The sequence below is a fragment of the Haemaphysalis longicornis genome, unplaced genomic scaffold (genome assembly GCF_048455015.1).
Source record: "Haemaphysalis longicornis isolate Haplotype H1 unplaced genomic scaffold, Haemaphysalis longicornis Haplotype H1 scaffold_9, whole genome shotgun sequence".
Lineage (NCBI taxonomy): Eukaryota > Metazoa > Arthropoda > Arachnida > Ixodida > Ixodidae > Haemaphysalis > Haemaphysalis longicornis.
In genome coordinates this window covers 132,554,355-132,580,438 of record NW_027526460.1, presented here as the reverse complement: position 1 = coordinate 132,580,438, position 26,084 = coordinate 132,554,355, and the positions used below count along the sequence as shown (strand labels likewise).

Sequence of the window (26,084 nt, the reverse complement as noted above, 5' to 3'; positions counted from 1 at the left end):
ACATAAATTGTGATAGATGAAGCTTCTGTAACTTCATTAACTACGGTAGACGCGTGTTTAACTTCACAGAAGTACGCTGGCTACAGTAATCAGAAATCGTTTACATAATAAATACCACATGATAGTAGAACGTTATTACTTGTCGTGGAAAAACACTGGTTTACAAGAATTGCAATGGTTGCTGGCTAGCTGGTTAACCGTTTTTAAAATACAATTCCTGCGTGGCTGAAGGACGAGAGACAGGCGGGTGCCGAAAACCTGTACTCGGTTTCACAACTGAAAGCTGAGGTCGTTTTACAAGCTTGAAAAATCAAATCATGCACTCCTCTGTCTAACGTCAGTGATGGTTTATCGCAGAGCTTTGTCGTGGGAGTTTACTTCGGTACCTTCTGGATTTGAACTTTCCCTAGTTGAGCTTCGAATTTGACCAGCACGCAGTTTGGTCTTTTGATCGCAGCGTCTTTGTCTTTGACCATCTCCCATTCTATTTTGCACGAAGGAAGCTTCGCGTTCAACCATCGTCGTCGCTAAACCGAGGGTTGGATGATTTTGCTGTTTAATTTTGCCCTTCCATGCACCCCTCTCCAAATCCTAACTGCTTCCAGCGTATCGGAAATGCGTCTGAGCTGGAAGACTCGGGCTGATGCACCCCGATTTGAGGCAACTACTCGCGCTTTTTTGGTTGCTTCACAAGGCATTACACGATTTTTTATGTACTCGGTAAAGGATACTTAACCATTAAAAAAACAAGCTGACGTTAACACTATCATGGTTTTTAACTATCGGTACCAGTCTTTATTCCACGTGAGTGGTAAAATGGGAAGGGAAGAGGGGATGGTTTGTAGCTTGGGCTGTTGGGTGGTTGAATAACTTTGGCTCTTGATATAATGACCACTACAAACGCGGGAGTTGTGCTTCGGCTCTCAGGCTCCCATGGTCTCACAATGTCATTTACCAAAACCAAAGGCACAAAGCTTACGGTTACAGAAAGAAAGTGTAAACTGCCACGACGTTTCCACGCCCACACGGTAATCGATCTCGTACGTAAGTGCTTTTCTCTTCAAAGCCCACGTATCGAGGTATCCCAGCGGTAAAGCTGGCGTGGAAACCGTAGTCAATGAAACCAGTGAAGATAATTTAAAGTAGAAATGAAATCCAATATTAATAGTTTTATCCTTACTCAGATCGCGCGAAGCCAGGCGAAGAGCGCTCCAAAAAGCAGTCATGTCAATGTAGCCCATTCCCAAACTTAGAAGCACCAAATAAGCTTACGTAGCCGTTATTTCATTTAAGAAGAAATGAATACTAATAATAGCAGTTTCATTCGTGCTCAGAACGGGTTGAGCCAAGTGTAGAGCGCTGCAAAAAGCGCTCATGTCATTGTAGCCCATACCCAACTTTAGAAGCGTCCGACAAGTTTACGTAGCCGTTATTGCATCTAAGAAACCAACAAATCTGTCTAGACTTTGTTACACCGCACATATCCGCTCACAACCAAAACATTCAAAGCACTGACACAACCATGGCGGCAACAACAGCAGGCTGCGTAGTCCAATGCACCGGCTCGTTCCACTAATGAGGGGAGTGCCGAGTGGTGGCGCCACACGTCCAGCTGTCCGGTCCCTATTCGCCGCGAGCTCGACATGTAGGTGGCGACAGCGTCGCGCTGCTAGTGTGGATGCTCCGCTGAGCGGCCCGTAAGAATGCACACTGTGGGCGCGCTTCGTGCCTTTTTCTCGCCGTATGCGCGCACGAAAGGTGCAAACAAGAGTGGTATGCTGTAGTTCGGTTCCTCAACGTTCAATGCATAGCATGGAAGCGGCAGTCAGTTTTCATTACTACGCCAAAAAAGCGATGACTCATCGGGAATCTCAGAATGGCCGTAATTGTGACAATGAACTTGTACGCAGTGGCTCGTAGCAAGCTCGATCTTTCCAGACTGTGGCTTCGAGCCTTCAATAAAAGCATAAATAGAAACAAATCAGGAAGCCTCGATATCTGAAATTCAGTTTACAACGGCAATCTGAATCGCTTTCACTGGTAGCATGACGCATTCTTGCATTTGTGGGATGCCCTGAAATGGTAACACTACTTAACTGCCCCGAAATTCTTTCTAAGAGCTTACGATATTTTTTGTGTGTTCAAAAGGCAACATAAGATTACTGAATTTTGCTCAGTTCAGAGATATAAATGTAACCGCTCTAACGGGTCTTTTAAATGAAATTTTAGTGACTCTGAAGGAAGGTTTGATGAATAACGGTTTCGGATCACTTATTTACGGCTTTCGTCGCGAGTGAACTTGCGAATTGAATTGTCAACGCACACAGTACAATCAATATCTCATGTTTAGCTAGGTTTTCGCAAAGACAAGCAGGTTTACAGTGTGCAAACCAAGCTTCTGGGACCTCACAGTGAGCACAAATTTTCTGTTACGGCTGCTCTGTTGACCATTTGCGTTCCTTTTAAAATCTAACAGGTGCCTGCAACAGCGAGATGTGTTTGCACTCTTGCGTATAAGGCCGCTTACGAACCCTAAAGATGGCAATAAATGAGGTTGCGCTGTTGCAGATGTAGTAAAACATTTCCTTTTTATTTCTCGTTGCGAATCAGCGCAACGGCTTCCCGGTAACTACTTTGTTTTGTAAACTGAATCGCCTTTGTCTTGGCATTTACTTCTTGAGGATTGGTTAAAAAATAAAATTCTGTGCATTTCGTTTTTTTTTTTTTTGGAAGGGGGGGGGGGGGGGGGGGGGTCCTGCCAACGTTGCAAGAGCAGCGAGAAGATAACACAAGTAACGCGAAAAGCCAAACTATGGTTACCACAATTTCTTACAATCGAAACACTAGGCGTCGTGTTCTGTAGCGGTGAAAAAGCAGTACTTTAACACGTATTTTCAAAACTGATTAACCTCCCTTTGGTCCGAGATTGTCCAGAAATTGTGGCTCGCCTTTTTCAAAATTGTATTAAAAGCAAGAATTGTGAAAAAAAAAAAAAACAGTGAGTCATGGCACACACCCCTCACACATGTGGGCAACAACGTGCATTATATTACGCGTTTTCTCCTCTTTCTTTAAACTTAGGTCCACCTTAAGAGGTTAAGACGTGACCATATTAGGCATTTGGTTATGCTGAGTGAGACACGTTTCTGGACAAGGTGATTCATGTCGGATTTGAAAATGATATATATGAAAATGACACACGGAATGCCACATGACAGACGCAAACTCACAACTGCTCAATTTTACCGAAAAATCCCCCCTAAATACTCTTGCGCATCCATAGAAACGTATTTTAAATAATACGTAAAATTAGCAACTCGATACAGTTGAATAGATGTTCATTCCTCCTCCTTAGTATAAACAACGACTGTCCAAACATGGTATTTATTTTAGAAAAGGTACGGGAAGGACACGATCACACAGGCGCTTGCGGGTGTAAAATACGTGCCCGGTAAATGTATGGGCGATAGCGCACGGGTCGTGTGCAGTGTAAATGTTTTTGTTTCTTTCTTCTTTCTATAAGGACACAGCGCAATTTTACAAGGGTGTGGAATTTGCACGCGTATGCACAGGTCTTGTCACTGCTTACTCGTTTTGCGCACTGAACTTTTATCCTTTCAATAATCACCACGCCACCTTCAAAAAGCACCCTTCGACGTTCCCGAAACGGCAGGCGACTGCACTCAACAATACGAAAAGTGCAATGTGTGGAAGCAATGTTTATAACACGTTTCACACTCAAGCGCTGACCAGGGCGAAGATGTTTCGTGGAATTAAACCAGCGCATTAACCCGCAACGGCCGCTGATTATTGCGTTTCTAGAGGAAATGCGCAAGCAGAGGTAAATATGTCATTGCTTACTGCCATACGAGCACACATATTGGTTCTTTTGTCGTGTGCAGCACGCGTCTTGCGCCGCACGCAACGTGAAAAAGCAGACGACGCGAGAGCGCCATCCACACTAGGAGCGGTTCGTCCCGCCGCCGCCAGGAGCCGACTGTGTTCGCGCTCGGGGCGAATAGGCCTCCTGCGCTGCCCAGGGGGCGCTGCGCAAGCGGCTTCCGGGCAGTACTTCCGGGTAGTACAAAGCTGCGCGGGTCCCATAGGATCCCGTGTTGACAGAAGCAAAATGAGCTCGACGCTCCCGATTATTTTGCGACGTGGTCACCAGTTCATCCCCGACGCGTCCGATCTATTTCAGCGATCACCTTGGAATTAGGGGAAAAAGCTTTGCAGCGCTTAACACGTTTACAGCGCCGACGAAAGTGCCGGGACCGTGACGGCGTCTGCTACTCGCAGGTTCACAGATCGATGGTCGTACGAAGTGAAATGTTAAGTGAAATTTCTAGTTTAAACTTCTACTCTAGGTGACAGAGAGTTCTCAAAAACAGCCAAGAAGAGTGACGCAATCGGTGATGATCGCGCTTTAAAAAGCCAGCGAATCCGGCGGACCGCAGGCTCGCCTGCTGCGGTGCGCCGCTCTTTTGCGTACCTGCACACTATGCGTGCACTTTCATTCAACAGTGCTCGTTTGCGTCGCCGTTACGAATACACGGTGCAGCGTTACCTTGCGTTTTGTTGCGTGTCTCAGTGACAAATTGCCGCGACCATCAGAAGCGTGAAATCTGTTTTGCGATTCCTAAACTAGTGGCCGTAAAACAAAGTGGTCGGGCGAACTAAGAGGCCGCTCGCTTTCCTTGTTTGCTCTCGCTTTACTTAATTACGCTCTTGCAGTATACATTCCCAGCTCTTAATAGCCTAGAATGAGGGTCAGCAACGGCCGAGTTCCATGCAGCCGACACGGCGGAGGGCTGGACGGCAAATCGGAAGGGGGGGGGGGGGGGGGGTAGGGGGAGGAGGGGGGCTTTGAATGCAAAGAGAAAAAATTCAGCGAATTTGTAATAATATTTGACAATAATCGGGCGAAGTGTGAAGATGGGGGTGCAATTCAACTGGAGGACGCCAATTCTCTGTTCTTGCCTCGCTGTCTAACTCCATTTGAAGTCAAAACTGGCGTGTCGGTGTTCGGATTCGACGACCCCTGCACTAGAAAACCAACACAGTCAGTGATGATCGTATGTAAATATATCCCGCGCCGTGTATGCGGCTGTGTTATGTGATGCTGTGTTATGCGGTGTTATAGAAGTACACATCTCTGCTGCAGGCAGCGGGCGTGTGATTTGGTGCATGTTTTGCGTCCTTTAATAGCGCTTAATTTGTTTATTTGGCGCTATTGCCCCACCTACTCGCTAGTATACATCTACCCTCCCGTTCGTAAATCGTGCGGCGTAAAACGTTACGCAAGAATCATTTAGTGTGCGAAAATACGAAACAATTCCACTCGTTTCAAAGGCGGTGCCAGGCCAGCAATGTCAGCTGAGTCGGCTGCGCAATTTTTGCGTTCGCTTGCATGCTCCCGTTGAAGCAACCTTTTGCAGTTACCTCAGGATATAGGATGAGCAGCGTTCCATGTTTATGCTACTCGTGAACTTTCCTTTGTCGACCGCACGCAAGAAAAAAAAAAACTGTAACTGTCGTGAAACAGTTAAACCACCCGACCTGGCGATACTGTCCCACGCCGCGACCATCGCGAAAGCTCGCTAAAAGAAAGCCGACAAATCGGCTTCTTTTAGCGGATATTATTTTGTTTAGCCTCTGCAACTACTTTAAGGGCTATTTCATACAATATGCAGTCATTTAAACTTGCCACAAAGCGCCACAACCAACTTTCACTCTGGCTTGTAATTGAAAACACATGGAGGGCGGCGAGGGTCGTCTGCTTTTGTACTACCCAGAGGCGTTGGCCGCTAGGGGCGCTGCCTGTCGCCAAAACTCCAGCGCAGGAGGCCTATACCGCTGTACAGCGCCGCTGCTTCGCTTGCGTCCGGTTTATCGGGAGGCAAACAGCAACTGCAGTCGTTTTGAGCGTCACATTTGATCAGCGTTTGATTAGTGCTTTCTCAGCAATTAAGGCATCATTCGACACAGAATCAACGCTAAAATGGCTAAAGGTCAGATTTTTGTTTCAAACCAACTGGCGGGTTGCCTTCAGTGTCCCTTGAAACCCCAAAGAACGAACCGCATCTTCCCAGACAACACCCTTCTCCAACATGTCCTCTTGCACTGTTTTCTCTCGAAACCAATTCCACAGCCAGGTGTAAACGGAGAAAAGTGTGGAAATATACATTTCAAACAAACCCATCAGGCAAGTTGCGGAATAGAACAAATGTTACGAACAAAGGCTACAGCTATCATTCTCCTTAGCTAGATGAGAAGGCGCAGTTAAGGCACTCTTACCAGAGGTAGCCCCCCGAGATGATTAAGCTGACGTCTGCTACCACGGCACGTTGGAAAAATGACCCCATTGACTCAATATGACGCCGCAGGTTCACTTTAAGGCCTGTGAGGCCTGTGGATTCGTATTAACCCCGATCTCGTAAGGCCCTTCTCTTGAACAGCGCCCGTCATTGCTGGTTCCTCAACGATCGGGCCAACCACATTGAGGCCGGACTTACCTAATACTACCGAGGCGGCCAGAACAATTTCCCCAAAAACATCCGCTCTGCACACGACAGCGTCATGCGAACTCCAAAGGAGATTTATCGGGCACAGATTTCTGATGTCGCCAACGTCGCGGAAACGTACTTCCAACCAACGTTGTACACTGATCATCATCATCATTACCAGCCAACAACAATCACTTCCTTCAAAACCCTGCATAAACTTGCTCATTGATATAAAGTGAACTCCCGTTAAGACAAACTCGGTTAAGACGAATTCTCGCTTATGCGGAATAGCGTAGGAACGTTTGTTTGGTTTACCATAGACCCAATGAAAAAAATCCGTTAAGACGAACAGCCTTACTCGTACTCCTCGGTTAAAGGGGTCCTGAAATGCCTTCCGCCGATGCATGGATGTACATGTAACCAAATAAAGCAATGTATTAGCAATCTCCTCCTGCAAGAATTTTGTTAAAGCGATGAGTATTAGCTGAGAAATCGTAAATCAAAAACCGCGCATTATCGTCGCGCCGTATTTCCTCCTCCTTTCAACTGTTTCTTCGCTGTTGGCCTCCCCTCCCATGATGCTCCGCTCCTCAGCGGTGACGAACTTCCGCTATTGCGCTCCCACAGACTGCCGTCTGTTCTGTGCTGCCGTCTGCTACGGGCCAGCTCTTTCGGCTTTTTCATCTTTGTTGACCCCATGGACACTCCTCTAAAGGCTGGAAAAGTGAACAAAGGACCTGGCCGCATGTGTGCGGCCTGGCCTTGCCCTTTCAGGGTGTACGTAGCTGTGGTGGTATCGGCGGCGAATTCGCAGCCGCGAGGGGGGAGAATCGTGCGCTCGTTCCCTTTGGTGCACCACGCACTGTTTATCCAAAAAGCGCGGTCTCAGATGTGACCCCGCTGGTGCCGGGTGTTATTTTGCGGCGGTTGTAATTCCTACTACCGGCGGCATGTGAAAAAGGACATTTTAAACCTACACAGAACCCGTGCACAAAACGCGCCGTATTGGATCGCTTTATCAGCGGCGATGAACGGGAAGGCGCAGAGCAAATTTAACCAACGCCGCACTCGATCAGCGAGAACCCGTGTTCTGACAAGCTGCACCCATGTGTTGCATTCAACACTGACGGGAAAGCGTATGTTTGCACTTGTTTGGATAGTCGTAAAATGTCCAAACGCTCCGGCACTCCGATAGCAGATGACCCGGCGAGACATTTCGGAAAACATTTGACAGATGGCGCCGTATGCATTAGTGTGTCGCTACGCAAAACTGATTAGACGCTCTACCGCTCTACTAAAACTCCCCTCGCAGTGTTTACGTAGCGGGATGCAAAAATTTAGCGTTTAGCGTATGCAAAGGACACAAACGCTGTACTAAAACTCTATTAGCAGCAAAATAGCGTGCGTATGTGAGGCCGCTTGCGTTTACAAAGCTGCACGCCGAGCGCGTACGTTTCAAACCTAGTGACATCGTTTAAATACACTGGAAAGCACAGTGTAACGTAGTCAGATATAAACCGTATGCTCAGGCGATAAGCAAGAGCTTGTTTTATGTGATTGCGCATAAAGGCCCGTTCGCACTTGCGACGAAAGCGAGTGAAAGCGGCAGGAATTCCGTCGCTTTGTCGCGCGACGATCGTTTTTGTCGAATGGTCGGGACAAATTTTCGTCGCGCGACAGAATTTCCGTCGCATTCGCTCGCTTTCGTCGCAAGCGGGAATGGAAAGTTCTGCCGCTGCCGTCTGCGCCGCAGCTCGGAGGTAACCGCGCGATCTGCTCGGGCCGAACGAACGCGCACACTCCCGCACGGCAGCGCCCCAAGCTGCAGCCGGCCGCGTACATCGCTCCCGGCGCCCGCCCTCGGCACACTAGCCAGTATATTTCAGGCACTATAATGGAGGACATATTTTTTGCTTCCGATTAACCTAGTTCTTTGCCCCTGTGTTTTTAAATACGTGCAGTGGTTAGCACGTCGTCCTCACGCAGCTCTGTATCGTCGTAGCATCGCTGATTGTCCGAACGAAGCTTGCAGCTAAGCCAATGCAGTGACCGAAGCTGTGTGTACGTGTGCATCGCCTCCTGTGTGTTGTGGACGCTTTCGTTTCGCGATGAAATGCGGCATTGTACTTCTGCGGGTGGATAGTGCTTCCCATGGTCTGGATTATCTTTCTCGAACGACGTACGACTCAACCTCGCATGGGGTATGTGTAGTGTGCCTGGCTAAAAGCATTCTCGCTTGCGCGCCAGAGTTGTGACTTGCTGTTCGTCCACGCAAACCGGGTGTGAGGTGAGTGCCGAATTTACGACGGGCAGGAGGAGGCGACCCATCGTCTGTCAATCGCGGTTCAGCCTTGCAACGCATGTAGTGACGTTGCGTTCGTTCGAAACGCATCTCTGGATTGTTTTGAAGTTGAATAAAATGTACGCGTCAAACCCTGGCATTCGGCTCAGGGCGTTCTCTGCGATTGCACCAAATAAGTGTCACGGGGCTTTCTTTATGGTACGTACTCATGTAACATAAAATCCATGTCGTGCTATGGCCGTGTTGCATTCAATACAAACGGTTAAGCGTTTGTTTACACTTGTTTCGTTTGTCGTAAAATGTCCAACACTCCGGCACTCCGCTGGCAGATCAGCGGGCGAGCCGATGCTGAGCAGACGACTCATCTCTTTGCCGGAAGTGCGTGAAAAAGCCGCCCAATAGCAGGATGTCTAGCTCATGACGAACATATGGGAATCGATGATGTAGACATGTGAAGATGGCGGCGTCCAAAAACACGAAGGAAAGGGTGAGAAAAAAGCGACGAACTTAGCAACAAAAGTGTGAGCTTTCCGCTGCGCGTAAAAGAGTAATACTTGGCACAGATGATGTTGACGACCCTATCTAACGATTGCGCTAGTTCATTTAGTGTGCTCAAAATGCCTTTCAGGGCCCCTTTAAGACGAACAACTTTCTGGGTGACCACCACTGCTGGCGATCCTGTGTAGGAGCATGGCAGTCTGAGGGGGTACGGCGGGGCATTCACCCCATTAGAGGGAAAGAAAAGTGATGGAAAACCACAGCGCCAAGTGAATTCGCGCCGCAGAGGAACGGGGAGAGCGAGACAAAAAGACACGCGGATAAAGCTACCACTTCTCCTACGCTTCAACCCGTGGAGCCAGCGGCAAAGCAAAGAAAAAGAAAAGAGGGAGGGGGAGCTTTTTGGCCGGTCTGCTTTGGAGAAGGATGCAAAATTGGAGGATAAAAAAAATAAAAGCAAGACGACGGAGACTTCCCGTTCGCGAACGTAGCAGCTCTCCTGACAGATGCCATTTCTCAGCGGAAGCATGCGGGTTCGCGTCGTTTCGCGTCACGAGTCCCACCGCGTCACCGCCGAGAAAGCAAGGAGTTCCCTCTCTGTCTCTCCTGCGCTGTCGCTTGAGGTCTAGTTTAAGCCTAGTTTAAGTATAGTTTATTCACCGTCTTGAGGCAAGACATTTGCATGCACCCGGGCGTGCTGTGGATTCTTTTTTTTTTTTTGTGAGGGCCTCTGATAAAAAGAACGAATTGCCGTGGTCCCTTCGAGTTGGTCTTCACAGGAGTTCACTGTCTATTCATACTGGCTTGGTCAGAAACTCCTAAGACTTTGAAGACTACCTAACGGATCATAAGAGACTCACTCTTCCCTCGTATTGTTAATTTTACTAAGTAGCCACTTCATGGTTGAGCGTTGAAATTAAACTGCGCAAGGATGTTTCATATCGCACAGTAACACAGTAACGACAGGTTTTCATGGAGGTCGTCTAAGGCGGGTTTTAAAGGAACTCAACAACACTTCCGATTAAAGCTTCCGCTCTTTCCTTCCAGTCTGAAAGCACTGCGAAAGCTACAGTTATAGCCAGCATAAAGGGGCACTGCGTGATTTGCTCGTCGAAGCAGATACGCCTTCCCTTCCTGCTTTACGTTTGTGGCTTTCTTTTTCAAGTGGCTATCGAATGCGTTCATTGCTGCAACTGAAGGAAAGTAGGTCAATATCATCTACACTGTTGTAATTTGATTGATTGTAGGGTTTAACGCGCCGACGCAACGCAGGCGATGAGGCGCGCCGTAGTGGAGGGCTCCGGATTAATTTTGACCACCTGGGGATCTTTAACGTGCGCCGAAATCTCGTACACACGGGCGTTTTTGCTTTTCGCCTCCATCAGAAAAGCGGCCGACGCGGCCGGGAATCGAACCCGCGACCTCGTGCTCAGCAGCGCAACGCCTTAGCCACTGAGCCACCGCGGCGGGTACACTGTTGTAATGACGTTATTCCAGCGGTCGAAGAACGCCAAAACCGGGAAAGAGAAAATAATTGTTTGAGCAAGTTTCTAGGGTATCTGATGGGCATAAAGCAGTTATTTTTGTCCACGACCGGCCTTATACATAGCGACCTGCCCAGTCACAACGATTGCGCGTGACTTATTTGTTATTACTTCTTTGGCTTTTTTTTAGTTATTTCTATCGCCAGTGCACCGCCGCGCGCTGCAGTTGATCCCCATTTGACCCCAACGAAGCTAAAAAGTCGTTAGAGATATACAGGACAGAGAAATTGGACATCAGAACGGAACATTTCTACGATAATTTGAGGGGCAGTGCTTTGCTTTTGGAGGCTAGAGCAGATTTCTTGAGAATTACCAGCTTTGTACGGACCTATACACAAAATGATGGGGCATGCGTTGTCTACGAAAGAAAACAGAAACTGTGCGGCACGCAGTGTTTCAATGTGAGTGTATCCATCCAAATCTATTTGAGTGAAATTTTCGGCTTCCCGAAGCCCCTGGATTTAAAGGTATGCACAGAGGAAGCAAACTTCAAGGCTGTATAGAAGACCAAAATACGATTGGAATGTTGGTGCAACAACCGCAGAGAGGGGCATATTGCTTGGGACAGCTACCTGCTGTAACAGTAAAAATTATTTTGAGCCTGCTAAGAGCAGCACTAGAATTAAACCAGTAGCACAACATAGATATATTAGATATAGATATAGATATAGATATAGATATAGATATAGATATAGATATAGATATAGATATAGATATATAACATAGAGTGCTCGGTGAGATGACATGTCTTCACCCCGTTACAAAAGCATACCATTCCCAATCAGTCAATCAATCAATCAATCAATCAATCAATCAACGAATTGTTTCGGTGTATACGCGTTTGCTCGACCTAGCTTCTTTATTGTATCGTATTTTTGATCGGTTGTGATCAGTCCTTGCCGATAAACCATAGGGGAAGCGCACTCCTGTAAGCTCGACGGTGCGCTTGAAAAAGGTTTTAAGTGCGAATGCACTTAATAAGCGACCCCAAACCATCCACCGCCGGCGGCGGCGGCGGCGGCGGCGGCGTCGGCGGCGGCGGCGTCCGCAGTCCTCCTCTCTATATAAAAAAAAACAGCATCCGGCGCTAGGTTTCGATCCGAGGACTTTGCGGCCGCAGATCAACGCTCTACCGACCAAGCCACGGACGCGACGGTGATATCAGTGTTAGTAACGCGCCTTATATCTTTAACGCATTCAAACTACGTCGTCAGCGGCGTGCGTTGGCGACTCAGCGGCGTTATAGCGGCTTGATAACTGCGTGGTGTACACGTGATACTAAAAACCTGATGGAAGAGATGGAAGAGAAGGCGGCGAGGCGGTGGGCTGCGGGGGCCGAGCGCAAGCGCCGCAAGCGGGCCGACAACCGTGCATTCGCACTTTCACATTCTCCCCCTCGGGGAAATGCGGGGGAATTTTTTTAACGCTAAATCGTCGATTGCCTAGGCCGGAGAAAGTACGCACCCGCCTGGCGTCTGCGCAACGTGCACCCACCGGAATATCGTCCGCAAAAAGCGTCCACAGCTGCTAATCCCATGTCAACCCGTTACCTAGCGCTCCACACGTTTCATAGCGCGCGCACACCACAAAGAATAAAGCACAAAGAAATATGCAGCGCGTGTTGTTCCTTATGTAAAGCGAGGATTTAAAAATAAACCCGACGAGGCACATGGCGCGCGCAGCTTTATTTGTGCATGAGAAGGCAAAAAAGCAGGAACAAACACTCGGAGCGCACTCGATTCCTGTTGGCTAACGACGCGTTTCTTAGCAAGGTTATAGCAAAATCAGACAAAAAAATGAGCGGGCATCAAAAATTCCATCCGCAGTCTTTGTTGTCCTTCAGTTATGTGTACGCAGTGTAGCAGCAGCATAGATAGTGATCGTGGCAAAAATAGCTTCAGGGAGTCTGATGCCGAGGTTGTAGGCGAAAGTGTACATCGGCATACGGATCGGTGACAAAACTAGCCGAAAGAGTCGCTTTCGCGAAATAATATGCTGGAAGATCTTGTGCAACTTTTTAGCATCGCACGTTTAGTGAACGTATCGCACGCGATGGTATTTGTTGCCTACAGCGCAGCAAGACCGACAGCCGCAAGGTAAAGGCACTTTATGTTTACAAGCTTCCGATCGGTTCGGTACGAGGACAGTGGCTCAAAAAGATATCCCGAAGATAACCGTGGTTTTCGCAACTAGCACTGACCGGGGACGATTGTCATGCTAACTTTGGCAGTTGTTTTGCTTGTAAGCCACACCGAGGAAGGTCCTACAAGCGTGGGTCCAGTTGTGGTGCAAACATTGAATAAATCGAAGAGGTTGCCGTCGATTAGTGCTCACTTCACAACAAAAACATGTTTTCGCGTAATAATGACAGTGCTTCCACACACAGAATGCGCTGTTGGAACTTCTTTGTACAAATTCCGCCCTTCCCTGTGAACTTTTGCACGGGCGTAAATGAGCTTGACATAAAAAGGAAGCTCCCCGACGTAAAGCCAAAGTCGATACACTTTTTGAATATTTCAATGAGAAAAAAATGCTCGAGAATAAAGAAGGATATAATCGAGCAGGCTGATACGGTAGCAGTGTGCTTTACTTGTGTACGTTGAAGTTTGCACAACTAATCAGCGGGTCTAGACAACCGGACATTCTCGGTGCTGGCCGGTGTAATATCTACTGTTCGGTACAAGCTGCATTGATTGGACTGTACACTACATTTTATGCGAGCAGTCGCAAACCGCAATGAGAACGAAACTAAGGCGGCTAGGTTAGGGATGAAATTTAGACCCACCTGACGGAGCGCGCCGCCCCTGTATACAGCAATTTTACGGCACGCTCGCTCCCATTGTCGCCGGCTGCTATGAATAGGTCGCTATCTAAAAAGGCGGTTGTGCTTTTTCCTGAGGTACTTTGTGAACCGCTAATCTAAGTACTGGATGTGTTGCTGGGATACGCTCTTCAAGCGTTAACGACTTCGAAAAAAAGTTGAAAAAGAAAGTGTTGCAGGGTGTCTTTAAACCAGCATCTGTGAAAACATCACGGAGCCCTCTTCGTGACCTCTCCAGCTGCTTGGCGTTAAGCAAGCGACAACGCACAACAAATGTATCACAACACCAGCGGAAACAACGCCAACTTTTGTATGCGACGTGAACTGTCTCTTGTGTTCCACCACCGCCGCATAATCAGTTAGCGCCGTAACAAAATGAAGCATTTGGTGAATGCCCAGGCAAAATTCTTGAATGCTCTTGACTCAAGAGCGAGATAATTCCGTTTGGACGCCTGCAGTTACAATAGGTGAAGCATTGAACACCATCTCCAGTCAGCCCAAGATACAGTACCTTATGAAAAGCAAGAAAAAATTCTACAACTGCCACGTCCGATGGGCGGACTGCCCTTAAGTGGCCCTGTAAGAGGCTTCACTGATACAGGGGTGTTGACATTTTCAAGTAAATCAATGTCCTCTGAATCACCTTCATCGAGAATTTTGATAAACCTACAAATATTAGTGGAGTTATTGCAAATCAAACATCGCATTTTCTCCCGTGCCGAAATCCTACCCCGTTTCGTCCACCTCCTCGCACCACCCGAGCGTGACTACCCATGATATATCGTTTCTCGGGTACGTCTGCAAGAATATCCGGTGGCGCGCGTTGTCTGCTGCTGCGATATTCTACGCCGCAGCATAGCTCTGAGGTGGAGTCGTCTGACTTTCTGCGTTCCGTTGGGGTCGTTTTTAACACGAAAGCGTTTTATTCCCGGATACACGAATATTTCGCTGACGTCATATCCGTCACGGAAGTGACGCAACTACAACGAAGCAAGAGGTCTGTAAAGGGTGCACCCCTGCAAACAGGGTCGTGTTGCTGGGAAGCAAACTTTAGTACTAAAGTACATTATACTTAGGGTTGTTCGTTTTCAGGTTTTATATTTTAACACGAAAGTGTTTTATGCCGCAATACCCCAAGATTTCACTGATGACGGAAATGACGCCAGTACAACTTTGCCGAAGCGACCCGCCAGCAGTACGTCGCTCAACAAGCTACGTCGCTCAACAACCCCCAAGACAGCCGCCGACCCGCAAATTCTGCTCAGCTGCAGATTTCGATGCACATTTCAATTTCGTGTTTTATTGATTCCTATGACAGAGAATTCAACCACAGTTTTTTTATCTCTTTGCTTACGAATACTGCAATCCACTCACGAATGGAAAAACTGGTGGAAGGAATTGGGCCGGACTTCTGCGCTTCCATACCACGCCGAAAAGTAACGCAACAACAGAACGATCTTGTCACCGCGCCTTCACGGCAACGACATATGACACGCATGCGAGTCTAATATATGGGCGCGAATGACTAAAGAATCGCCTCAAAATTTGTTAGAGTAAGCTCGTACGTGCTTTGTGAACCGACGTCGGATTATATATTGCTCAACTGGCCGCTCGTTTGCCCCAATGTCGAGCTTGGTCGTGTTGTGGCAACGCCGTTCACGCGCGTACACAGGCAGTTATACTATTCCATTAACTTATTTTCATCAGTTCTAAACATTTACAAATGTAAGAAAAAGAAGCCAAAGGGTGGCACGGCATGGCCCTGGGACTCTTTTTAGAATGCGTCCTGCATTCCATTGCCCCCTCCCCCCCTTTACTTTCCGGAAAACATCTATGCGACCCTGTATTTATCAACTGCTACACAAGTACACCATCACACATATTGCGAGCGTTCTCGGAAGCGTAGTGTGAGCGTTGGGGCCATGCGCGCCTGCTTATTTGTTCGACTGTGCACATAAAACTATTATTCTACCCTCGCTTTTTATCTAATGACCTGGAGCCCCTTTTCTCTCCATAAAGGCTCTTGGTCCATTTCTCTACGTACTCATTGCTGCCCATTGCGGTATGTAGACGGTTTGGTTGACGGCCGCGGCCTTATAACCCACCCCCCACCCTTCATAAGCCCACCTTGTGTCTTGTTTAAATGGATGGGAGGAAACTATGTTTACGCTATATAAAGACATACCAGTTTTTCAAAATCCACACACATCAGTATTTCGTCCTCTGAAAGTACAGTTGCCTTTTTATCTATACAGAACCCGAGTTTAAAACTGAACAAATCGTGCCTGTGACTTGAACGATGCATTGACGTTTGGTATCGTGGTTCCACAGTTCAACCAAAAACTTTTGTTTTTGATTTGCGAATACGATTCGCAAACCATGGCACTTAGAAGGCAGAACAAAAGCGACAATCTGCCAGGATTTGAACCCGCGAGTGAGCCTGAGGCTTTGGTCCACTGCTCTGCGAAACAACAGGAGATGCCACCGAAATAACCGGTGTACTACCTTCAGATCCACCCTTTGTAACACATCCATGTTTTGTAACTTATTTCAAGGATTCCCGGCTTGTTAACTAAGCATTTCATGAATACCAGTTGTGAAGTAAAGTTTTATAAATCCCCATATATATATATATATATATATATATATATATATATATATATATATATATATATATATATATATATATATATATATATATATATATATATACCCGCCGCGGTGGCTCAGTAGCTAAGGCGTTGCGCTGCTGAGCACGAGGTCGCGGGTTCGATTCCCGGCCGCGGCGGCCGCTTTTCTGATGGAGGCGAAAAGCAAAAACGCCAGTGTGTACGAGATTTCGGCGCACGTTAAAGATTCCCAGGTGGTCAAAATTAATCCGGAGCCCTCCACTACGGCGCGCCTCATCGCCTGCGTTGCGTCGGCGCGTTAAACCCTACAATCAATCAATCAATCAATCAATATATATATATATATATATATATATATATATATATATATACACACAGTCAAACCACCCGGATATATCGAACTCGCAAAAAACGGTCATTAGTTCGATATATCGTATAATTCGATATATAATGTTTAAAGAATTTGACAATGCACAGAACGTACCTCATCACTAACTGTTGTTTACTTCCAAGATACATGCTCCGCGGGCACACTAGCGCGAGAAATAGTCTCCGATCTTCTTTTGCTTCATCATTTTCGAAACATTGTTGAGCACACACTTTTCAACATTGTCAAGTGACTCGAAACAGCTGAGCCCACAGCCTTCTATTGCCGCGCAGTGGCGGCGAAGAATGCTCAGCGCGTGAAGAGCATCGGAACATGGGGGCGGGGCGGAACTCGTCGAGTCCTCACAGTTGAACACAGATGAACAAGGCGTACCGACGCGTCGTCAACCGCGAAAACACGAAAAGGGAAGCATGCGTAGAAGCGAGGGGAGAGAGAGCCCGCCGCGCGAGACTGGCGAGACAGCGGGAGAGTGTGGTCCAACCACTATTTCCAGGGGGTGGCTGTCAGAGCGAGCGAGAGCGCGAGCGCTTGGGCTAAGGGACTTTTCAAACTGGGGGAGGAGGCGTAGGCAGCCCGCCCAGCTGCCGCGCGGGAAAGCCAACTTCGGGGGCAATCTTGCGCTGCCGAAGTTCGATATATAGGTTGCGGCTGCCTTTTTTGTTCGATGTAGCCGTACTTTTTGCTATATATTCTCCCGGTAACATTATAGTGCACAATAATTGTTCGATATATGGGATAATTCGATGTAAACGGGTTCGATATAGTCGGGTTTGACTGTATAACAGAGACACGAGAACAAACATTCAAAAAAATAAAAGTTTACTGACGTTTTAGGAAGAGGACATTTTTTTCTTTTCACAGTACAGAATAAGCTTGTTTCAGGGTTATAAGTATAGAGCAAGCATAGCAGAATTGAGCAACCATAGTCGTACAATCCGATCATGGTTGGAAGGCAGCGAAAAAATGAGATAGGTGGAATAGGGGAGAAAAAAAATCTTCCACCTCTTCCACTTCTCTCATTTTTTAAAAAATGATTAAACAACAATTTAAAAAAAATTATTTGTTCTTAACTGCAAGTGTGACATGTTTTAGACGGATGCTTTTATTGTACTAACAAAAGTTAGGCAGTGTCTCGCACCGCTTGAATTAACACATGAACTTCCTGAAGATGGGGTCAATCCGGTTTTTAGATTTATCTCTTTTATTTTACTATAGCCAAGTCTGCTGGTGCTCCGCACCGCGTGCAAATAAGCCACTCCTCCCCTACAACTCTGCGCATTCCAAGCTTGTGAAAAGGAGGATCGTAAAAGTATGCTTCAGGAATGCCTTCAATAAATCATATCCCCATTTAATGAACCAGAGCTTTGGTGATCAAGATGCGCGCTTATCTCAGCCGGGTACCCCCAAACATATGCTAGTTTCGGTAGCCGAAAGATTGCTCAAGGAACAGAAAAAAGGTGGCAATGACGAGATCGAGGGAACGCCCATAGAAAAGCAACAACGGCGGTTATACCCTACGTTCACAAACTTCCCCACAATTTGAAAAAGATAGCCAAGCGGTCGAAGGTAAGGGTCGTTTTTTTCGGCTCCCAACAAATTGGGTTAGCTATGCATATTGACAGACCCTAACCTTCGTACTAAACCGATGTGCAACAAAAAGTACAAAAACCGCTTCGTATACCTTGCGCTGAAGGCGTTGTTTACAGCCTTCCGTTGGAATGTGAGAAATGGTACATAGGCCAAACAGGGTGGTGCCTCAACGGTCGTCTCCGTGAGCACAGCAATAATGTAAGGAACAACTCCGGGGGATGGCTTCCGTGATACTGCACGCAGGATGGCAGAAAGCCCTTGTTTGATAAGTGCGCAGTTGTTGCCAAGCGCATGAATCAGCTAACGCGAGAGATTCTGGAAGCTCACATGATTGCAAAAGTGGACCGTGAGTGTTTTAGTACTGCGTCTGTCGCCTTATCAAAGAAAGAGCGTGATTGGTTAGTCGAGTGTGATGTGATGAAATTGTTCTATGACATGGGCCAGTGTTCATGTATATATATATATGTGTATTCGTCTGCTAATAAAACTGTTGGAAGTAACGCCTTGTGTGTGTCGACTCGATTGTCCCGTTTCCGTAGCACTCCAATTCTTTGTCATGTTCTACCAACAGGCCCAAACCAGCACCCTCGTGAAGAACAAGGTAGCGACCACGAATGTTGCCAACTGGAAAGAAAACTTACGTCGGCTCAATTAGCCATAGAAAATAATGATGGTGGTAACGCCCAGCGACAGGAAATGAGCCTCCTTGGTCTGGGAGCAAACTCGAATACAAGATATCATAGTCGAAATGAACAAAAGAAAATGCACTTGAGCTGGCCTTGATTGATGATTGATTGATTGTGGGGTTTAACGCGCCGACGCAACGCAGGCTATGTGGCGCGCCGTAGTGGAGGGCTCCGGGTTATTTTTGACCACATGTGGATCTTTAACGTGCGCCGAAATCTCGTACACACGGGCGTTTTTGCTTTACGCCTCCATCGAAAAGCGGCCGCCGCGGCCGGGAATCAAACCCGCGACCTTTGAGCTGCCCTTGTTGTGAGACGAAGTGAAAACCAGGATGAGAAAGTGGATAACGAGATACCTTTCTGAAAGAAGAGGAAGGTCATTAAAAATGTAGGAACTAAATAAGAAAATTCGATGGCTAGGAATGTAGTCGGTTAGCGCAGGACCGAAGCTGGTGGCGGTAAATGGATGATGGTGATGATGATTATGATGACTAATTTAAATAGTTGAATAACCGCTTCCTCTTCGCGGCTTACACATACCCTTCCTTTCATCTGACTTCATTTGTCCTCCATCCATTTTTTTCTTTCGAACAGTACCTTCGCCTGCGCTTCAACAGTGCAATTTCTTTAACGGCTTGCGCCATCTACATTTTTCTAACGGTAAGTATGCATGCATTTTGCTAGACTCATGTATAGGTTTCGCAAATATATGGCACAGGCGCTTCTGGATGTTTTGTTTGAAGAAGCTCAAAAATTCTCAAAATTGTAAAAGATACACAAGGTTTTGAAAAGCATTCGGCACGTGGAAAAAACTAAATTTAACCCGTTTAGCAACATTGTGACGTTATTTCGCCTTTCTTCATCGCGAATGCTACAAACAATTATTTATATTACAAAACATTTGCTCATTTTGTATGTGCAGATATATGTGCCAAATCAAAGCACTGTGTACTTATATTGCACCGCAAAACAACGAAAACATGAAATTACAGCCGAACCCGGGAAACTACAAGTCCTAATATATACGACACTTTTGAATCGTGGAGCTTTCGAGATAACTTAAATGCGAAACATTTTTGCTTTGCATCGTATTTAAGACGTTGTTCATCGAACTGCCATTGCAACAGAACCCATGGATGTGCTTTTAAATGCATTGACGTCGCATATTTTTTGCCTCGAAATGTAGAAAGACTTCATATCCTGACATTCTTCTGGAAGCATCTAACAAGCATTGCTTCCGAGAAGAGAGCTTGATTTATATTCCAGCATAAATGTCAGTCTTTGGCTATGCATGCCGTATTTTTCGATGTAGTGCTGGCATACTCGTGGTGAAAGTACCCTAATATTGATTAATTACCCTGAGCTCGGACGGTGCAATGGCCGTCATATCTTTCCAGGCTAGTACGCCGTGATACAACACATAAACAACACCACCAAGGTGGAAAGAAAGAGCCTAACGCATCCCATTTTCAAACGACTCCAGCCGAAGAATAGGATTAACTGGACACATGCTTGAAGCAGGACGAGTACACCACTAGTTTTTAAAAAAGGAGCATAAGCGCCGGAAATTGAAAAGTGGTAATTGAACCACAGGAAACAGGAGAGAAAATTGGTATCAAAAACTTTGTTGCAGAACTTTCTTTCATGCCAACAAGTTGGTGGCTATCAGGGGAGCCACACTGATTTCCGAAATATGTCGTTCTTTTCGCTCCCTTGCTTAACAGTAATCTGCAAGCGAAGTACCTCGCTGCTTGTAAAAGCTCGCAGTTTCACATCGTGAGCCCCAGGACACCACCAAGTTCATTTACAGGCGCTATATTGAGACATCAACATTAGGCCCAGTAAACCTGCAAAATTAGTTGATGGAAATACCTGCATCACATGGGTCATTCTATTAATATTTTCAAGTTAAACAGGGTATTGTTTTTATGTTCCGTCACCTCATTTCTGCAGGAGGGCTTGAAAAAGGTTTACATTTATTTCTAACTTTTATTTTCGCAAACATTGAGCAACGCCTTTCGTTAAATTAAATTGTACGGTGCGGGGCACAAATGCAGCAATGTTACCCTGGCGATATTGTTACCGCTCAAATAATTACATTTAAATAATATCAATTCCTTACAGGCCGTTAACCAGTTGAGTAGGGGAACCTGTAGCCGATGGTGCTTAGAAATACCAAAATATTTGTAAGGCCGTGCGAAAATAAGGCGCGACGAAGCTTGGCAAATACGGGCAGCTAGGAGCAGAAGACCTTGAGCAGTCTTGGCGACAGTGTATGGCGATACCGTTAACTTCCAGCTGCCACGTTTAGGTGTATCCAATCGTCACGGCTCGTTGAAAGTTGAAGCAAAAAAACAAGCGGTGGCTGTCACTACCGCGGTTCAGCAGTGCCTTATTTGCACCGAGTATTTTTTGCAAGTATGGAGCTGAACTAGTTAAGTCAGTGTGAGGGCTAAACAGTCGACTTTTGAACAAACGCACTTTCGCCCCGCTGCATGGTCCAGGTTTCGATTTTTTTAACTACGCCCTTCAAACGATCTTGCCTCAAAAAGGCCTGCACCAAAGCAGTTCTAGAAGCCCTGACCCACACTCTATTCTGAAACAATAGAGAGTTTTAGCTGACCGTCTTTCACGGTCCGCTCCGCTCCGATAGCGAGCGGGAGTGCCATTGCGCATGCGTGGCGCGCTCGGCCGCGAACGGCATTGGCTCCGGTTGCGCTGAGCGTGCCGCCGATACCGGAGCGGACCGTCGAAAACGGTTAGCTAAAACTCTCTAATAGCAGCTTTCGCCGTTTGGGATAGGTAAACCAGTCACAGATACTCCTGTTAACGGAAAGTACGGTTTCTGCCTTGCAATGTCTACTAAAAGTGCTGTTAAAAAATCTACGAGGCCAAGAATCTAACGTATATACAAATTTCCATTTAAGTAGAGAAACGAAGCACAGCTCAACTGCCTTTCCAAACTAACAAACCTACGGAAGCTTACGCCACTATGACAACTCAGCGAATACTGAAGCGTAAGCCTTAAGCCGAAAGCCTAAATAAATTTGAATCTTATCTTCTTAAAGTCTTCTGTGAGCAGGGCCAAACATTGCACACGAGAAGCGATCAAGTTCGACAAGAAAATTGAAATTAAACGCTCCAGGCAAACATTTACCCGTAGAATATTACCAGAATCAGTCGAATCAGCAATTTGTACCCATACCAGTCTGTAGAGCACCCGCTATTATTTCAAATCTAAAATTTGTAGGCATAGTACCAACCCCTATCGTCGTAATCTAACATGCACGCTCACTTGTATTTGTATTTTCGTGTATTTTCGTGTATTTGTAGTGTATTTTCGTATGTATTTTCGTGTTTTTTGTAGTGTATCTTCGTTGAAGATGCCGGGTTTTGGCTTGTCATTGTGCTTTAAGTGATATTTCTGTTTTGTATGAATTTTGTATGTATTTTGTATGAATTTCTACTTTCTCCCCCCCCCCCCTTCACTGTAATGCCTTGAAAAGGCGCTGTGGGTACTATGATAAATAAATAAATAAAAAAATAAATACATGTTCATAGCTCGGCTATTATGACGACCCTCTGCATCACCATCAGCATGACAAATACACGACCACCTAAAAAAGAGCACACACATTTCAGGTGTGATTGTGACTGTCGCCGTGCAGCTCGTCCTCGCTGCACGGCGGGCAAGTATAGAGCAAATATACAGCACGTTATTCATACAGAAGTCGCAAAAATCTCATTACCCGAAACACGGACACGCTATGCGATGCTTCCTTCGGGGTTACACCCGGACACAGCTTACTGGGCCGGCGGATCGCGGTCACTTGTCGGTGGCGATCCAGCGGAGTGAAGCGCGCGTGGTTGCGATGCTACTCCCTGTTGGCTACCCTGGGTAGAACACAAGGTGGCTACAATGCTAGCGCAAATCGTTGAGGCGACAGAAAACATCAAGGTGGTGTCCCGTCTATTTGTCCGCTACACTGTCCCAGGCGCATCAGAAAGCCGGCTGAGCATACACCCCGGAGGGCCAGCAGCCACTTCCAGTCTCACCCCGCCGCAGCTTAAACCCACAGCACGTTTTCCCTAGGCCACCTTTCGCTCTCCCGCGGTCCTCAGCCTAAGCATCCCGAGAAGTGAGCAGCTCCAAGAGCAGGTGCTGAATAAAGTAACGGCTCGCCAGCACCTCATCAAACCATCCCCTAGCGCTAGAAGAAATAGCCATCAAAAATAACGAAAACTAAGACTCCAAATATAACTAGCGTGAAGAGCACGGATACATTCACTGATACCTGTCGACACAATTTTATAGACCGTTCACCGAACGTTTCGGCTTCAGCAGAACAGCAGGAATATGATGAGCGGCATAGGGTACAGAGACGCCAAGTGAACAACGCAACAGGCCCGGGGAGGAGAGCGGACGCATCATCCGATTTTTTTTTAATGCAGAGCATTTCTTTAACTCACGATGTCACCCGGCGTTGTCGGCGTGCCTCGGCGTCCGCAACAGCCGTTCCAGGTGCGCCCTCTCCCCCACTCCTCCTCTCCCGCATCACGCTACCCTCCTCGCTCTCAACAACAGGTCCGCACCCCTCCCCCTACACTATATAAAAAAATAATACTTACCGGCGCCTGGTTTCGATCCCACGACCCTGCGGGCGGAACGCAAGGTACATGGTGCTCTACCCACTGCGCCACAAAGCCGACACAGAATGGAAGGTTACGAACGCGCCTTATATCTTTGACTCATTCAAACTACGTCAAGAAGCTGCTGATACAACGCATTCACTACCTGTGGGCGGAACGCGAGGTACATGGTGCTCTTCCCACTGTGCCACAAAACCGACACAGAATGAAAGGCTACGAACGCGCCTTATATCCTTGACTCATTCAAACTACGTCAAGAAGCTGCTGATACAACGCACTCACTACCACCAACTCCCCAAATACTAAACGTTAACGCAATACGCCCACCCCCTATGCGACGCATTTATTCGAGTCCCCCTCGCGGGGAGACGGCCCTTTTTTATTGCGATAGTATGCTTTATGACCCAAAGCCTACATTAGGAGAACCAGTTTTGGTCTACTACGCTTTAGATAAGGGACAAAACTTAAAGAAGTAAAACGGACAAAGTAAACAGCCCCAGCGGGTTTTTCACTGCCGCTGTAATTCACAGGGACCAGCAAGTCGATGGGCTCTCCTACCGGGCTCCTAACTCCACGCAAGCCGAGGCGATTGCCATAGCGCTCGCCTCCTCGGACCCGAAGTCAAGGACAATAATAACGGACTCTCGCCGAGCCTGTGAAAGGTATTTAGCGGGCACGGTACCACCCTTGGCCTACAGAATTTTAAAACGAGTGGTGCGGTTCGTAGACCCCGCTCCTAAAGAAATTGTGTGGTCTCCGGGGCATCAGGGTCTGAGAGGTAACGAGGCCGCGCACGCGGCTGCCCGAGCGCTTACCCACCGGGCGCCTCACCCATGCTCTCCCGGCTCGGAGATTAGCAAACCACTTCTGCGGTTTAGAGAAATCGTAAGACATTACTGCGATAACCGCCGGCTTTACCCAGCCCCTGCAAAGGGTCTGAGCAAGGCCGATGAGCGAATACTGCGGCGCCTGCAGACGAACACATTTATGTGCCCTGCAGTAGCAAATCATTTCGACCCTAAAACAGATGGACGGTGTCTGCACTGTGGGGAGGTGTCCGACACCTTCCACATGGTGTGGGCATGCCAGCGCAACCCTGCGTTATCCCCCAACCCTTCCCCTACCAGAGAGGCATGGGAGGCAGCCCTGCTCAATTGCTCGGGGCTGGAGTCTCAAAGGGCTCTAGTTCGACGGGCGAGAGTGGCGGCCTTGACCAATGGGGTCCCGGAATAGGGACTGCACCTGTGCGGAGGGCCACAGGCTCTAACTCTCTTTTATTCTGATCAAAAATAAAGTTTCACTCCTCCTCCTCCTCCAGCGCAAGTGGACAGCTCAAGTTGCGCTCATGCTGTCGACTTTGTGTCCCTTGTAACCTAAAGCGCTGTAGATCAACATGTAAAAACAACTAGCCCAATTCCTTACCATACTGGCGCCATGCCAGGAAAGGCCCAAAAATTGTCGGCAAAGAAACCAAGATCACACAAATCAGGCCAGCCAGGATCTACCGATTCGCGCCTGAAAATCAGAGCGCTAACCTTGCGCATGCAAAGCGGAAAACACAGTGTAGCGTCAATAGAATAGCCGACGATGGGCCCAAATTGATATTTCCCAAATTATCAAGACTTTTCACTTGAGTTCGCACCACAGAAGAGTAGAAAGCAGTAATCAGCGTTCCTGGTGAAAGTATTATCAAACAGGGAGCGCACAATTACGACCAGCACCAAAAAGATCAGACAGAAGAAACGGGAACCGCCAAGACAGCGTTCAGCGCTCTCCTGTTGCTTCCTTCTTTTTATGGCTGGTCTTTTGTGCATTGATAGTTAACTACAAATACTCAGCACTTAAAAAATTCACAGTCCGCTTGATACAGTATTTGATAGCAATGCCATGATCTTCAGCAGCTTCACTATCCTCTCATCTAAGCACAGTTGGTTGTCGAGCCATGTTTTTGGCAAAAAAAGTTGGAGGGAATTTCAGTAAAGCTAACAACATCCATGCAAATATTGCGGCCGTTTTGCTGTCGTCTATCATACCTTTCCGTTTTTTTTTTTGCAGCAAAGCATTGGCGCCATCTCAATTTTTGCAGCATCGCTTACTCTTTTCACAGGTATGCCTCAAGGATACAGTATGATACAAGGATGCTTGTATGATACAGTAACGTCTTTCCCGGTCGATAAAATAACACAATTAGCTGCATATGGGGGTAATTCCTGGTTGAAATTTAGTACAACGTTTGTGCTAACGTTAACTATTAAAATGCGAAGACATTTACAAATACTTTGGGGAGACTTCGTTTGTTGTCATTTGAGTTTCTTTATGACTGTAGCGTGTTTGGTTCGCCGCTGTGCTGACGGGTGTGCCTGTGGTTTGAATTACGTGGTCCCGTCCGTTGCTGGGAATCCTTTAGCGCATGGTTAAATTGCCCCGCAATCTTCTGGCGTGAATTCCTTTTATGCTATATTGACCGCT

At 47.1% G+C, this 26,084-nt stretch overlaps 1 protein-coding gene across 1 annotated transcript in view; it reads left to right on the top strand.

The window, feature by feature from the left end:
• Window positions 1–26,084, top strand: part of LOC144152160 (sodium-dependent multivitamin transporter-like) — a 104,605-nt gene that overhangs the window by 3,293 nt on the left and 75,228 nt on the right. Inside the window, exons 3-4 of the mRNA XM_077683374.1 lie at window positions 19,560–19,625; window positions 25,671–25,722. Coding sequence (XP_077539500.1) covers window positions 19,560–19,625; window positions 25,671–25,722 — 118 coding nt within the window. The remainder of the gene's footprint in view (window positions 1–19,559; window positions 19,626–25,670; window positions 25,723–26,084) is intronic.